This window comes from Primulina huaijiensis, chromosome 3 (genome assembly GCF_012295235.1).
Source record: "Primulina huaijiensis isolate GDHJ02 chromosome 3, ASM1229523v2, whole genome shotgun sequence".
NCBI lineage: Eukaryota > Viridiplantae > Streptophyta > Magnoliopsida > Lamiales > Gesneriaceae > Primulina > Primulina huaijiensis.
Window position 1 is genome coordinate 22693316 of NC_133308.1, and position 17877 is coordinate 22711192.

Genomic DNA, 17877 nt, shown 5'->3' on the forward strand with positions numbered 1-17877 from the left:
TAGTATCTATTATATTATATGGTATCAAACTATTATATGATATATTATATGGTATCAAACTATATCAGTTTAGTTTATATGGTATCAAACTATTATATGGTACCTCACATTTATATAGTACCTATCATTTATGGGTATCTATAGAAATTTCAGTATGATTTTGATAGGCTTCGTTGGTCCTAAGATTTTAGGGTCGAGGTCTAGCTCAGAAATAGGGGTGCTGGGGTCCAAGTGTATAGGTGCAAATTTTTATTTTTTTTTGCCCTTTAAGCTTCTTCCACCGCCGGGTGGATCGACAAGATCAACGGCTGATTACTGGTCTTGTTTATTAAGTGAAGCCGTTGCAGGATCAACGTTAAGGGATGCTGGAACAGACAAGGATATTAGTGATGAATTTTAGTGCTTAATTATCAGCGTAATTAAAGTTAACATTTTAATTTCATTTTATTTAATATCCAAGATCCAAACTTAATCTAAGTAACCAAACGATCCAAACAGTCGGTGAGATTTTAATATATTTTTATATAATGTTTAAGATTGAAAGTAATGTAAGTGACGCACTTTTGGGAAATCAGCATTGTACTAACAAAATCTTGCCATGAACGGTAACATAACCAATAGCCAAAAAGAGAGAATTTTACGGGGGCCGATGCCAGGACCAATTCAATAATTGTTGTATCCATTGACAATTAATAGTTATTGTACCTTACATATATAAAAAATAAAAATAAATTATTATAGTACGGACTTTTATGAATCTCCCTCCACGAGAGATTCGAATCTTGATTTCCTCAAATGACTAGTACAAGAGTTGCCAATTTCATATTTAGATTAAAATTTTAGCAAACAAATAATTAATTAACCACCTTTGTATGATCATTAATTAATTATGTATTGGCACCAGAATATGAGTTGTATTATTATTATTTTTTTAAAAAAAGAAGAAGTATGAGCGATTATGTGGTGTACGTACCTCGATATGGATACTTATTTCTGATTCGGTGGAGTAACACTTTCGATATAGTTGTAGCGATTAGATCGGTTCGATCATATCGGTTTTGTTTTTTGGTAGAGTTCATCATTAAATGAGCTCATCCAAGTGTTTGTGTTACTTCTAGTGGTGTAAGATAGAGTTTCCTTACTGGTTTTGCATGTCTGTGTATGTTATGTTCAGTGTTGTATGTAATATTTTTTTATATTAAGTAATTTTTGTATAAATAAAATTTAACTCATCAATATAAATAAATTTTCCTAACATATCTAAAAACTATCAATGATTAATTTAACATTGGCTATCTCCCTTGTTTTCTGCTATATCTGATACATATTTTTCATCATCTTTTTCGTTTCGATCAAGAATTCTGTGTTCTTTGGTCAATTCTTCTGCTTTTCGGGCCTCGAATTCCCAATCAGTTAGCAGCAGAACGACCATCATTGTTATCATACATGAAGTTTGGGCCGCCAAAAGCCCGAACCATAGGCCCTGGAAGTCCATTCTCAAGAAGAAAGCTAACCCCACAGCCACCGGCATTCCCACCAGATAGAAGCATCCCAAGTTGATGTTTGCTCCGACTTTCGGTCGGGCCGTCCCTCTCAGAACCCCGCAGCCCGTAGTCTGCGGGCAGTTCCCCAGCTCGCAAAACCCGATTATCGGCAAAACCAGAGATGTCATTGCTATTATCTCTTTATCTTGGGTGAACATCGTGGCCCATATGTTTCTAACCGATACTGCAAACAAGAAGGCGATGAATCCCAGGAGGAATCCCCCGGAGAGACCGACAATGGCCGCGTATTTCGCCTTCTGGGGCCTGCCGGCTCCTATCTCGTTGCCCACTCTAGTTGACACGCTGAAACTGAGAGAAGATGGGAATATGTAGATTAATGCGGTGGTTTGAATCAGAATCCCCATTGATGCAACTGTTGCCTTTGGGTTTAGCAGCAGCCCACAAATCAAGATCATTATTTCATACCACCACCATTCAAGACAAACTGAAACACAGCTTGGAATAGCTAGATTCAGAAGGGATTTCCAGCCCTTTAAACACTCCATCGATACGCCTTCCCAAGTTTTTTTATACACTCCAGATAGTATTATATAGACCACTAACGATGCAACAAGGTTTATATTTGTCCAAACCCCAGCAAATGCAACTCCTTTTATACCTAATTCGAGCTTTGAAACGAGGAGATAGTTAATAGGTACATGCAAAAGAATCGAAACAGCTGCGCAGAAAGTTAGCGGCAAAGTTATGGACTGAGTTCTGAGGTAGATTCTCAGTGGATGTAATACAGCCTGAGCAAACAGATCAGGCAAAGAATAGAACAAATATTCTTGAGCTTGTGCTGCAATGGATTCATCTTGCCCACAGAAGAGAAGAATCCTATTCATGTTTAACCACAGGAAGGCTATTGGAAACGAAGTGAAAACAAGCAGAAGTACAGTTCTTTGCAAAGAAAGTCCTAGGAGTTTGTACTTTTTGGCTCCAAAAGCTTGTCCACAAATGGGTTCCATCCCCATGGCTAAACCAGAGAGGACAGAATAACCGGTAATGTTAGCGAACCCGACTGCTAAAGAACCGCCCGCTAAAGCTAAGTCCCCTAATCTTCCGAGAAAAAGCATTGAGATAATGGACCTGGAGTAGAGTAGCAGACCTGTTAGGATCATTGGGAGAGCTATTCTGGCTATGGAGACGGATTCTTGAAGAAGGAGAGAGAGATGACTGGTGGGCTTGTGTGGTTTCTGTGTGGGTTGGATTAGTGTTGGGGTTTTGGGGATCAAAGAAGTGAACATGTCGGAATCTCGATGATCTGAGGGATTATTGCATTTGATGCACATTTTTTTGTGGGGTTTTCAGTGTGTGTATTTGGTGTTTTTATGTGTGAGAGAGGTAGAGAGAAAAATAGCTAGCTATAGTGTGAGTGTGTGTGTGTAGAGGGCTTCAAAGAATGAGCAGAGGGTGGGTATATATATAGTACAAATGGGGTCAACCGCCGCGTGTAGCTGGCGCTTGGCCTTTATGGATGGGCGGTGATGTGTAGTGCGCGCCCGCGGGCTTGCGAAAGGAACTTAAGATTCTCGCGCGCACGGATTTCGCAAATATGATTTAATTCCATTTTAATATTAATAAAGGGTGTTTATTTTTAAGGAAAATTCTTAATATTATCATCCCATAATGTCACAATTTACAAAAGGGGATTAAAAATAGAGGACTACACGATCTAGCAATGGCCCAAACGATAAACCAAAAGATGTCAGAACATGAACGACTCGATTGGCTGATAGCAGACAATGTTGCGCAACAAAAGAAGCCCGACTACAATTGTGCTGGATGAGAGCAACAATAGGAGCTTCATTTGCAAACTGTGATGGGTTAGTAATGGACTTTACAGCATTAGATGCATCCGTTCCACAATGTATAAAGGGGTCCTAAAAATTTCTTGGATAGATCGTGAGATGGATAAACACGACAGATGTTACTTTAATGGGGATAGAATAGAACAAATGTTGCTCGCATTACGCTAAGTTTGCGTGCGAGCAAATAGGCGACACCCATTCCTTTACAAATCTTGTTAATACGTAGCTAAATCCATTAACTCCAACTCATGAGTCAACAAAATAACATCACATGATGTTCATCGCACGCATATATTTATACCAGTTGATAGAGTATGTGAGTGTTTGATCAAAAATCATAAGTTTGATTCATCATACCAACATTTTTTGAACGAGCATTTCATACTGTTAAGGATAATCAAACTCATGATCATTAATTCGATTACATGTCTAGCATGATTTGCAACTTATTACATCAGTCTAGAGGTTTACTCAATGCACAACAAAAGATAGTAGCTAACTATTCCATCTTCATAAAAAAAATATAACATAATTTGACTTGACAAAATATTACACCCTCCATCCAATATATATAGAGTCTATGTGTTTTTGCACAAATTGATAAAATTATTTGAAAAACAAATTTCACAAATAAATTTAATTTCTATTTTATTCTTATTTAATAGTGTTTTAATAGGCTATGAAAAATTACTAGAAGTAGCTAATGAATGTGGTATATCGGTAAAAGCACATTAAAAATAATACTAAATACAAAAATCAGACTATAATATTTGAGATCGACGAAAAAGATATTGCAGTTTTTATCTTTGAGACGTATGAAGTATATTTTTCAAATGTGAGAATTTGATCAGCTAAAAGTTGCTCCATGAATTATTAAATTTACAGCTAAAATCCCATGCCAACAAATTATATATAACATTTTGTTAGAAACTAAAGCGACCAAACATTAATTAATATTTTAAATTTAATAATTACATTTTCGGTTATAAAAAATGCAATAAAAACGACAATTGGAGATTAGATAAAAGGGAAGGGCGAAAGCTGCCATCTGTGGGCCCAACAAAATCCAACGGCCTGTTAAAGGGCCAAAGTTTTGCTGTCTTTCATCTCCAATTACATGGAGAAAGTGTCAAAGTTTTAGATTTACCAACGAATCAAGTCCATTTTTGTTGTGTGCGCACGGCGGCCTAACTCAAACATCCATCATATTCTCAAAATACAATATGTACATTGATGCGGTCGCAGAGACGTAGCCAGAATTTCAAAATATGGAGGGTTAGAAAATAAAAAAATAATAATCTAGAAATCAATACAACATTTTCCACATGACATAAAGATTAAGTGCAATCCACGATTTTCATTATATAATCATCAAATCTGGATAAATATTTTCCAAAAGTTCAAACATTAATCATATGAAAGAGTACGCATAATAAAAAAAATACAACTTACGCCAAAAGAAGGTAACTTAAATAAACACTAATTTAGTCGCAACCTTCGATTTTTCACCTATAAATAAAAAACCTATAAAGTCATTTTATTTCACCTAAAAGAATACTCTTCATTTAAATTAAAAGATGATTAAAAAAAACAATTTTTTCTATCTTTTGAGTAACCAAACATCAAAGGAACTAAACAGATAATTCATGGTGATAGGATTCCATAAAAGCATACAATTAATTTATTGCAAGTTTTTAATCTTGAACCCAGAATAGACCAAACCCAGATTCAAAAACACCAGAAACTATAAGAATCTTGGGGAAAACATAAACCAATGAACCCCAAGGAGAATAGTGCTTAATTAAAGAGATACGCAGCAGCAGAAAATTAGCTTAATTACATAGTTTTTCTTGCAGCGTGACATACAACCCTTGTGTTAAGATATCACAACATCAAACTGAATATGAAAGAAAAGAAAGTAGTTGGTCTGACTTTGATAATCTAGTTTTTGGAAATCCTAGAGGTGGCCTTCATGTCGAGAGTTTGTAGACAGGGGTTGAAATATACTATTTCTTTTGAAATTCATGCCACTGGGATTCAAATTTCTAACTTTTTTCTTAGAAACTGAAGGATTATGCTTAAAAAAGATTAATTAAATAATTAGAGATATACCTGACAAATAAATTGAGAAAAAGAGAGAACAAGGGCATAAAAGGGATGTGTCGCAGGAAAGAGGGTTGAGAATTGAGATGGGAATTCCAATTTCTAGGCGCTCTTGAAGCTGTGAGCGATGAGTTGTTTTTTCCTATTGTTTTTTTACTTTCTCTCTTTTTTTTTTCTTTTCATTTTATTTTTGTAATGGATGGGATTAAGGAAAAATTGGACTACACTATGGCTATATAAAAAAAATTGATAATCTTTCCTGGGCTTGAGCCCAGCCCATACTATGGCTACGCCCCTGTGCGGTCGACAAATGATATTACCCGATTTGGAAAGATACGGATGCTTACAATTCAGTCGAGTGTAGTAATCGGCAAATACTCGAACAAAATCAAAGAGCGAACTTTGTGTATCGTACCTATGTCACGAACAAACAAATATGATATCCAAGTTAGCATTATCCAATGAAAACTGCTCGAAAACAAGATTTTTTGAATGAGAAATGAGAGCTTACTTTCCACATTAGGGAGTGTGACCTATTGATAGTGAAGGGGAATATAATTTCCTAGTTTAATTTATTTTTTCTTGGTTGATTTGATTAAATATTGAATGAGTTTTTTCATTTCTAGATAATGAGATAATTATGCAAATATTATCATGATATGATATCAATGTTCAAAAAGAGTTTGTTCCTAATTAAACTCCTACGTTCTTTGTGTAATAGGTTTCTTTATGGAAATAAACTCTAAGAGACAAGAAGTTTATAAATAAGATAAACAAGGACATTGTTGAAGGCTCTTGGATTGATCATTCGCGCACTTTGCACAACACAGACTTTTCAGAGAAAATAAATTCACAACGTCGCTGCTGATCGAAGAAGTGATGATGTTGTGTGCTGCCTTGATTGTTGGAGATATCTACAGACAACATCCGTGACGAAGTTGGCTGAAGATCGTTTTTGTTGCTCCAGTTTTTTGCATCACGTTTTTGCTTTATTGATTACGTTTTAATGTTGTTCATTATTTTAGAAAACATTTATTTTCTCAACGTGTTGAGAAAATTGATTCTAGTAATAATCACTATTGGTATTGTTTTCGTGTAAATTTGTTGGTTTTATAGTGATTAATTTTTGTCCTGAGGCACCGCGCAAGTATTTATACTTGTACAAATTTAATCTTGTCCATCGTATTTGTTTAAAGTCAATTTGTATTACAAACTTTAAATATTCCGCTGCATGTTGTCTGAAATGTTGTAACATTCAGCACAACACTTAATTCTGATAAAACACAAATTTACAATCTTATACTACTACTGTTATATACACTCACATCTGTCAAGCAATATTCATTATAAGTGGTATCAGAGCCTACTCTTGATATACTAAGTGTTGATTCTGGTTTTTATTTTGTTTGACAGAAATATTTAAATGGACAAATCACTTGCAAACGGAGCACTTCGACCACAGTCCTAGACGGAACCAACTATAGTCTATGGAAGGTCAAAATCAGATATTACATAAAATTCATAGATGAACGGGCATGACAGCGTGTTATCAATGGGTGAACTTCACCGATGAAGATAGATCAAGATGGTGATAGCGTGCCAAAATCGAAAACTGATTGGACTGCCGATGAAGTGTGGAGTTCAAATTACAACTCAAAGGCCTTAAATGCAATATTCACTTCAGTCGACATGAACATGTTCAATTTGATTACAAATTGTATTTCTGCTAAGGATGCATGTGATACTCTCCAAAGACATTGTGAAGGTTCTGAGAGTGTGCGACGAACTAGATTAAGAATGCTTACCTCCAAGTTCGAGAATATGAGGATGGAAGAATATGATAATATACTGGATTATGATCGTCGCCTACAGGAAATTGCTAATGAGGCGTTCAGTCTTGGGGACCCCGTCTCTAATGAACGATTAGTTAGCAAGGTTCTCCGTTCTTTGCCTGAAAGATTCAACATAAAAATTTGTGCAATAGATGAGGCTAAGGACACGACTCAGATGGCTTTGGAAGATCTGATCAGTTCACTTCGCACCTTCAAAATGAACATGGGCACGCAGAAGAAGGATAAGGGAAAGACGATTTCATTCCAAGTCTCGAATGACTCTTATAATGATTTTCTTCAAATATCCCAAAAGGTCAATGAATCAGATCTTTGTGAGGAGTTAATCGCCTATATCACAAAGAAATTTGAGGATTATTATTATTGTTGATTATTTTAGAAAACATTTATTTTCTCAACGTGTTGAGAAAATTGATTCTAGTAATAATCACTATTGGTATTGTTTTCATGTAAACTCGTTGGTTTTATAGTGATTAATTTTTGCCATGAGGCACCGAATACTTGCGCAAATTTAATCTTGTCCATCGTATTTGTTTAAAGTCAATTTGTGTTACAAACTTTAAATATTCCGCTGAATGTTGTCTGAAATGTTGTAACATTCAGCAGAACACTTAATTCTGATAAAACACAAATTTACGATCTTATAATATTACTGTTATATACACTCACATCTTTCAAGCAATATTCCTTACATATAGGTAAAATAAGATTAAGAGCAAAAAATGAAATTGAGTGGACCAAAAATACAAAAATAAAAATAAAAAATTTTCCCATTTAATAAAGTACCTCCGCAAGTTATTAAATAAATATGAAGCCCGTCTAATGTAAAGCATGAACTAGGTGACGAAGATTGAAATACACTTAATGAAGTATTTTGTTTGTATTGTTTCAGTTTTTTCTTTTGTTATATCTTTGACCGTATCTTAGTTTTTTATTTCAAGAATAAATTTTGTGTTGAAAAGTAAATGGGAAATGAAACATGGGTCATTATCAAAATGGGAACCAAATTATATAATTTTATGAATATTTTATTTGTCCCAAAAAGTTTTGGGGGAAAAAGTATTGCTTTGGTCTTGTCGGCGTGTGGAAAATTTCGATTTCAAAAGGGAAGAGCAATTTTTACATGTTAAATCTGCCGTTCACATTGAACTATTCATTTGTTTATTTTTTTATATTAACGATATTTATTATATATGACAAATTTAGTTAAAGGAAAACGAATAGTTTTTGTCTATTACTTTGTTCAACGAGTTTTAGTCCATTAAATTTTTCAAATTTGATGATTTTGATACACTGACTTTTACTTGTCGACTATTTCATCAAATTACTTGACATATTACAAGTTAGTAATTTTCGATATCCATTCAGCATATTTTAATGTCATATCAGTATTTTTCGATATCACGTCAGCAATTGGACCAAAATAACCAACACTGCAAGTTAAAATAAAAAATCAAAATTTGAAAATTTAGTGAACCAAAATCCTAAATTGAATAAATTAATAGACTAAAAAAACTATTTTTCCTTTGATTAAAGCTTAAGAATATTATTTCATCTTAGTATACATTTTTAATATTTTATATTTCCCAGCTGATATCTTTTCCCAAAAAAAAAAATTTAATATGCACAATTTCTTAAAAAAAATAATGGCACCCTAGTTTTATTAATTTTTATATAACTCTTATCTATAAATTTATAGCGTAATTTGTTCCCATTTTGACAAAGCATTAGGCATACTTTGAACTTGTCCAATAAAATCATTATTTTTGAAAGATTCTTGCATCAAAGTTCCTCAAATTTTGTGAATGGATAATTATTTAGTATTATATTGGAGAAGTTGATCAAAAATCCTCAATCAAAATATTTCTTTGGGTTCACTCCCTACCCACAAAATTGTGGTACTATGTCATACAAAATGTGGTACACTTCATGTGGAAATGTGGTACATTTCATGTAAAAATGTGATACTAAAAAAGTACAAAAAGACTGAACACAAAAAAATTTGATAACTGAAAACTGAATGTCAATTTCCCTTATTATATTCTTGCCACCAATTTCCTCGAGACGTAGCGTAGAGCACATTGATTTCATGTCAATAGGAAAATTTGTGGCAAATTATGATTGGCTCTTTTAGGTCAACTTGTCACATCCCAATAACCTAGCCTCCAAATTCATTTATATTCGTCTATTCTTTTTGAAAATAATTGATCCCTACCATTGAAAAAAAAAATCTAAAATAATTATAACCAAATCAAATTTATTTCACAAATCCATGTAGTCGACAAAATTCCTTAAAACACAAAATATACTAACTCAACAGTTTGAGGCAATTGAAATGTTGAAAGGTTTGAGATTTTGAGTTATAATATTATAATCAACTGCAATTTTTGATGTAATAGTGAGTATTTGGTCTTATAATTGTTACAAAATCCAGCGTTACTTTGAATGATTCTAAACGATTGTGAGTTGTTATGATTTCTTGTGAATAATAGTTGATCGAGAAAACGATCGAAATATTTATGTTTTAGTTTCTGTTCATTTTTAAAAAATTGAATTGTAGTGTAAGGAAACGATTACAATTTTCATATTTAAATTCACATTTTTTTTCTGGATGTTCCATTATGTCCTGTAAAAAAACTCGTTGAAAAACTGAATGTGCTCGTTTCACTGAATGAAGGCACCTGAAACTTCAAGTGCTACCTCATATGGGAAGTTTGATATAGATTTTTTTTATTTTAGTTATTTTTTTTGCTCGAAACACTAAATATATCAAATATGTTTTAACGCCATTATGTATGTGCTTGTCAACAAAATTATTTTCAAATAAATTTTGTCCAAAAAGATTAATACTGGTCAAAGACCGCACCGGGCCGGGCCAAGCGCGCACGTGTGTTTCTCCAAGACACAGCCTATTAGCGTCTTCCCCCTTCTAAAAACTTCTGGTACCCCTCGGGGCCCAAATCCCTAACTCAAACTTAGAGTTTATAAAGAAGACCCAACTTGTTTCTTTTTCTGACTCCCTTTTCTTTTCAACATTCTTCTTACTTCATTTATCTAACAAAATACGTCAAAATGAGAAGGAAAAAAAAATTTCTTTCTCTTTTATTTTGTTTGTATATTTTTAAATTTGTGTAATATAATATTTATTCTTATTATGTGAGTCATGTAAGAGAACATCAATGTCAAATAAGCAATATCTGGTAGATTTAGTGTTTTCGGACAAAAAAAATGACCCAAAAAATTTATCAAAGTTCCTTTATGTAAACAAAATTTTGAAAAATTACGGGATTAAAATCCAAAACATGTTATAAGAATTTTATATAACACAAAAACTTTTGTGAGACAGTCTCACGGATCAATTTCATGGGTCGAATCTCTTATTTGGGTCATCCATGAAAAAGTATTACTTTTTATGCTAAGAGTATTACTTTTTATTGTGAATATCGGTAAGGTTGACACGTCTCACAGATAAAGATTTGTGATACCATCTCACAAGATGCCTACTCTTACCGTAATACGTTATACGCACGATTTTAAAATTTATTTGACTCATGGATAGTAACATAAATCAATTCTTCGGTCATAACCCGGCTTGCTTTATAAGTGGAGAATTAGTGATCAAAGTTTCTAGAACTATTTGGTCAATCCAATAAATTATTACTTACCCCTACAAGTCGCATGTACAACAAAACCAAACTAGGTCAGCAATATACATGAACTAATTATTTCAACACTCTTAATAATTTTTATTAATGAAAGAAACCTATTTAAAAAAATTTTATACTTTCAATTCTCAAATAAAAATGCATCATCATCAAGAAACACTTTTAATAATTTTTGTCTAAAAAAAATTTGAGAAAATTCATAATCGATTGGGATTTTATTGGATTTTAATCTTATTTTATCGGAGTGCTGACATGATATAATAAAATTATGAATTAACACAAAAAATGAGATAGAGATAACTAAGAAAAAACAATTTCTTTGTGACTTGTGAGGTTTTGTCTGACACCATTTTTCTTACATTTATTACCGCGCCCCATATCCAATTATGACTTTTGATTATTTGTTTGTCACACGTTTATTTAATTATTTGTTTGTCTCACGTTTAATTATTCTAATTCTAATTATTTCTCCTCTTAAAGAAAAAAATACCGACAGGAAAGAGTGCAAGGGAAATCTCTCGTTCGTTACTTTGAAAAAGATTAAAAAACGACATTTACCATTTCTTTAATAACAATTTTATTATATCCATCAAATATATATATATATATATATTTATATATTGGAAATTTTGAGGTATAATTAATGTGTTTGGATACTAAGTCGACCAAGTCAAAGGTTTAGTGGACCAAGTCTTGTTTCAAAGTCATCTGATACATCGACAGATTATAAATGAAGTCCACTAAAACCACTTTGCAAGAAAAAAAAAATTAATTCATTGAAGAAAAACGACATAATCAAAGTATAATAGACGAAGACCAGTAGCATAAATAAAATATAGAATATATTTGGAATTTAAATTAATAGGTGGAACTTGAAGAATTTTTGTAAAACAAAATATTTAGATTTCGAAAAATTAAATATAGATTTAAATAATTTTATCTGTAAGAAAAGATTTTATCTGTATACCATCTATAAGGTTCTTTAGCTCGAACGAAAACAATTTGCTGCATAATAGGCAATGCTTTTTAGACAACTATGCTTCTTGTTGAAATAAGATAAACAATATCGATGGTTTATAATCCATTTGAAATCGAAGTTTTAAATTTGAGACGAGATTTCGTGTTCGTGACATAATCGTAATAAACCCATTTTCCGGGTATAAAACAAGAAAGATAACATTCAAAATAAGGGCCATGAAACAACAGATAAAAGTTTACATGATATATGTACAGTGTTGACCGCTCCTCAATTCTGACTTTTGATTGTGCAAAAGGGTATGAAATTTATATTTCAGTAATTTCTGAATTGAGTTATTAATTAAAAAAATAAATTTATATGAAATAGTTTAATTTGGTGATCATTAGTTTCAATAAAATTAAAAATTCTGTAATATTTTCGGAATACAAATGTACGTGCAATTGTAAAATAAATTCTCACTTAATGATATTTTAGGTACCGCATTTTAATTTCATCACACTATCATATTTTACTTATTTATCTATATGAAAATTGTATTGTTAGTGTTATATATTTGTTTTCTTGAGATTTTGATTTTCGATATTACGAATTTCAGTTAATCGTCTATCTTCGTTTTTTTTTGTTGTTGAAATTTTAGTTTTTTTTTTTCCGATGTGGGCTAATATTTATATGCGACATTGATGTGTCGCTGACGTTTATTCTCTATAAAAATGACAAAATTAAGATTGCCAAAATCGGAAGATATGGGACTAAAACAAAATTTTGATAATATAGAAGACAAAATCACAAGAAAAAAAACTACATAACTAAAAATATAATTTTTTCTTCATCTATTATTTGAGTTGAATAAGGTCGAGGCCACTAGTTTTGATGAGAAAATTACATTTTTGGTTCTGTAATTTACATTTTTTCTATTTTTAGCCATGTTAACAGTAAATTTACATTTTTAGCCTTGTAACTTCGGTGTTTTTCATTTTTGATCCCATTATATTGAATTTTCATTATTAATCTTGTAACTTGCATAATTTTTTTTCATTTTTGATCCTTTAACCTTTTTTTATTTTTTTTAACAGAAAGACACGATGAAATTGAGTAAAAAAAGATTAAAAATGAAAATATATATATAAGTTACGTGAAAAAAATGAGAATTCATCGTAACTAGACCAAAAATAAAAAAGAAATGCAAGTTACAAGACTAAAAATACAATATAATGTCATTGTTAACATAACCAAAAGTGGAAAAAAGTACAAATTACATGACAAAAAAATGTAATTTTGATTTATTAAAGTGGATACAAAATTAAGTTTTAAGAGAGTGGTGAAATTATTGCGTAAAAGGTTTTTTTTTTTTTATTCTTTTTCATTCTTAATCGGATATAGGGATTTTAGAATGGATGAAAAGTAATTCTGATAAAGAAACCAAAAATAAGATGTATGGCACCATATATGTCCCCAAATTACAACATGTATTTAAGCCCATAGCATTCGGGGGGTACTACTGATCTTCTACCCACAGATTGAAGATTCGACAATGTATCCAGATAAATTGTCGATCTGGGCACATGTTCTGGCAAAATCGAGTTCGTCGTAAATCGCAGGAATAACGTCGTACCGATACTCGAATATCATCTTATATTATCCATCAAGTAGCCAGTCGTCCAATTTAAAAACGAGTCTTTACATCCCCGCTTCTCTATCCATTCATACCTAATGGACCACAACCTTTCTGTCTACCCTTTGCCTTCCCTTTAGGGCAAAACTTGCTATAAGTATCTGAATGGACTCACAACTTTTCAGTAGTTGAATGCAATAAGATGAATGGGATATCTATGTTTTCGAACCATTCAAAAAACGTGCCTTCATTGTTTTACATATCCAAACAAACGAGCATCGGCACCGTGTTCGGACGACATTTTCCCGGACTTCCATCAAATGACAATGAACAAGTTCTGAAGCTTTGATTTATTAATAATTTCGAAGATGGCTTGTATTTATAAGAAGATTGAGATATATATATAATTTTCATATCTCGGGCTGTCTTTGTTGAGCGCTTCTCATGGGCGTCGCAACATGTTCATGTGAACATCTCAGAAGTATCTAGTACATCACATTTCTNTGAGCATTTTGGATGGATATTTCTACATGAATTTTGTGGATAGAAATATATAGTTCGATTATATTAATTATTTTCTCAGATTATCAGCAATGTCATGTACTTAGCTTGTCTATCTTTAAATACTTTCTCTAAATTTTTGTCGTATACCATGATTTTGTTGCTGTATGAGCACATATATATTCAAACATACGTATATATCAATCGTCAAATACAAAAAGTGTTCATTCATATCACAAGCATTACAAAGATTAGTTCGAATGATAAATCGAAACGTGTTGCTGGAGATGAAGCGATAGTGGTTTGCACGGCCACATGGAAGCTTAAATAAGACTTGCATGTTGTGTACCACTTTCGATGGTGTTGCTTATGAAAAATCAAATACTATCTTTATTTTCTCCGAAAACATCACTTTTTTTTATCATAGGAAGATAGATGCTCGATTCTTAACAAATGCATAGAACAAATTAATATTAATATCAACAATTTCCACATATTATTTCGGGTAAATATTTCGATACAAGCGCGAAAATTTCAGGATTTAAAGCTCGTTATTATCATTATTGTACATTTTTAAGTGAATTTTATTTTGATTGTTTCAACGCCATTTGGATTAATTCATTAAACACGCACTCAAATTATTGAACATGGTAGAATCAAAAATTTGAATGAAAAGAGGACTGTGTCTATTTTCAGCTGACAAAAAGTTATATTTATTAAAAAAAAAATTTACAATTAATGGAATTTGAAAAAACCAATTTATATGAAACCTCTTGGGGTCCCATTCGTGCAGTAAGTAACTCATTATCAACACTCTATTCAGTTCCAAGGCAAGCTAGTTAGTACAAAATGAGACAACAAAATTTAGTTGTACTAAAAATTAATATTTATTCTAGATATATCAGTCGATTTCAAAAACTACTGAAGGAAATCTATAACAAAATTCGTTACACAAATTAAGTAGGATCAATTTTTTTTTTATTTAAGTAGCTTCCTAATAATGGTACGATTTGGATCGATTTAAGTACTTTGAAGAAAAAACATAGAGAGAGTAGTCTAAGAAAGATTATGGAGTTGATGTTCTACGTGAACGAATCTCATAATTATGAAAGTTCTTATAATAAACTTTATTTTTTTTACGATTTTTGTCTTTTATATTGTCAAATTCAATCTTGATATGTTATCTTTGTTTCTTTTTCAACTTTAATTTCCTTCTGACGTATCGCTGACATGCCAACCACATCAATAATGATTAAAATTATAAAAAAATTGAAAAATACAACAATAAACTGAAATTTGACATCGTAAAAGACTAAAATGGTAAAAAAAAAATTTGAAACCAAAAATGTCAATAATAAGTGAGAGACTAGTGTATCAATCTTAGCAAATCGGCTTGGTTTTCGAGTTAGAAGATTGGGCTTCTTGTACCACCATTGGGTTTCAAGCCCAACAGTACATATGAAATTCTAACCCAATTGTAAGTCAACTTGTCTTTGTGTAAATAAACACATTACTCGCTGTACCAATTGTCATCCATTGTAGGATACAAAGTAATTTGTAATACAAAATTAATTGTTACATATGAATTTAATTACATTCCATCAAGGGTTGTTTGCTCCTCTCCAAATTGGTCAGAAGCGAGTAAAGATGCAAGAAATTCTTGATCTTCGCGCTGTGATTTTTTTTTTAACAAAAAAGTGTTACGAAACCCTAGTTTTATACGCGTGCACACGAGATTCTTACAAGTGAAAAGATATATATAGAGTCAAATATATTTTGGTACGAAATAAATAAATAAATTATACCTCACTCGGAGAGAGAAGGGTTGTACTGAATATTGAAGGAGCATTGAAATCCAGAGGGTTCATTGTATCTTTTGCCACAATTTTGCTGTTAGTAGAAATAACAAAGAGTATTATAATGTGTATGTACGTCCATCAACACACACACACACGACATACATACATACATATATACANGTACGTTTTGTTTTTTGAAAATAACGAAATACATGGGAGAGAATTGTTATTTTTTATATAAAAAAGCACAACTTAGGGCGTTTTAAAAACTTAAAATGAAAAATATACTATGTTTTCATAATTATATAGGCACTAAGAAGTGATAATAAAGCTTCAGAAAAATTACCTGTCCCTGATTTTGAAATTGCACTTCATCTGTAAGAGAAGTCCTGATTCCACTGTCTTCCGAGGACATGGTAAGATCAAATGCAACCAAATCAGGACCAAACAGAGGTTCTTGAATTTGCCCTCCATTTTCCATGCCACTTATAAATCTACCTAAATTAGAAGGATTGATTAACATTTGGTAATCTGCAATTACATCAGACAACTGTTTTCCATTTGCATCGGGCACAAAGCATGTAGAATCCGCTATAGACTGCAGCAATTGATCCAAGCCCGTATCATCAATCGGAAAGTTTTGATCACCAGTATCGAGTGTATTTCCCTGGAATCCTGATCCAGGCCGAGTTACCACTTCACTGCAGGGTTTCATTCCCTGGTTTGTCTTACTCAGGCTTGAATCAGTAAGCTGCTTCAAATTCGACATCCTTAACCCAACGTAATTCGTCTGATACGCCAAACACTTGGATGGGTTATAGTCAGTTGAAACAGTATCATTGGTTAATACACTGATCTCTTGACGGGGTGAATCTTCATAACTAAGGCTTGGAATATTCAACCCTGCTGAAGATAATAGTGACGTCTGGAAACACGTGGGCAGGCCCCCTGAGAGATCGTCCAGGCCTGATGCTGCAGAAAGATTATTACTTTTAGCAAAACTGATGAGGGACCGATCTGTGTCCTGAATCAGGAGGCTTGAATTTGTGAGATTTGGTCTCAGAAAACGTCCTGAGTGGGAAAGTATTCGGGGTCGTTCGATTCTTGATGTGGTATTGCAGCAGGAAGAAGCCTACTGATTTTGGAAGAATATGCCATTGTTCATTCCTGGAAATTGCCCTCGATTTTGATGCTGCTTGTTTATGTAATTGTTGAGCATTAGAATTGAAGGGTTTGTTTGTGAATTGTGATGCTGTTAAAATTGATCGAAAGCTTCTGTTGACACGAACATCCGAGGCACAATCAATTTTATAGCTTGCATCAGAACCCGTCTCAGGAAGATCCTGTATTTCTGCATTTCATATGCATGTAAATCAGGAAACAAAGAAAAATCTATTATGGAAAGCCAATCATAAATGAAATAAAAAAATTTAAGATATTTTCTTTCCCTGGATTCAATTTTTTATAAAAACATTTAAAGAAAAAATATTTGTCTGATCAGAAGATTCATCCAATATATAAATTTGAAATAGTCCATATTATTAAACTTGGTTAAAGCTAAATGAATATAAAGTTGTGTCTATAAATTTCATTTTAGTTAACAAAAATTTTAAAATAAATATTGTACTCTTAACATTATTATTATTTGAAATAAATACAAATTTATCCAGAAATAAATAAATTTTATTTTCATTTTGGATAAAAAAAAATTGATGTGTGTGTGTGTGTCTGTGTGTTTACTTTTTTGGTTAAAACAAACGCTAGAGAATGGGATTTCGATCTAATAAAATAATATTCACGATGATACTTTGAATGAGAAAGTTTCACTTTAAGATTTTGTAATTGTTACTAAAAAAAGCGTAAATGAAATTAAAATATCTACTTTATATATATGGAAAATATCTTCATTTTTGTTGTATTAAATAAAAATACATGAACTTGCAATAAGTACACTATGATTTTTTTCCCTTCCACATATATCATGAGACAAAAACTTGTGTAAGACGGTTTCAT

General features: G+C 32.1%; 2 protein-coding genes across 3 annotated transcripts; both read right to left on the reverse strand.

The window, feature by feature from the left end:
- Window positions 1-1238: 1238 nt before the first annotated feature.
- On the reverse strand, window positions 1239-2942 carry LOC140973799 (protein DETOXIFICATION 49-like). 2 transcript variants are annotated; one of them, XM_073436864.1, is made up of 2 exons: window positions 2475-2942; window positions 1239-2381 (listed from the first exon to the last, which is right to left on the reverse strand). In XM_073436864.1, the coding sequence occupies exons 1-2, from the start codon at window positions 2834-2836 to the stop codon at window positions 1283-1285; spliced, it is 1461 nt and encodes a 486-aa protein (XP_073292965.1). In that variant the 5' UTR covers window positions 2837-2942; the 3' UTR covers window positions 1239-1282. The 2 variants fall into 2 exon arrangements, with proteins under 2 accessions (XP_073292965.1, XP_073292964.1); XM_073436863.1 differs by having other exon boundaries at window positions 1239-2942.
- Window positions 2943-15481: 12539 nt separating this feature from the next.
- LOC140972431 (uncharacterized) lies at window positions 15482-16929 on the reverse strand. The gene is made up of 3 exons (XM_073434860.1): window positions 16211-16929; window positions 15871-15955; window positions 15482-15737 (listed from the first exon to the last, which is right to left on the reverse strand). The coding sequence occupies exons 1-2, from the start codon at window positions 16631-16633 to the stop codon at window positions 15872-15874; spliced, it is 507 nt and encodes a 168-aa protein (XP_073290961.1). The 5' UTR covers window positions 16634-16929; the 3' UTR covers window positions 15482-15737; window position 15871.
- Window positions 16930-17877: the final 948 nt, after the last annotated feature.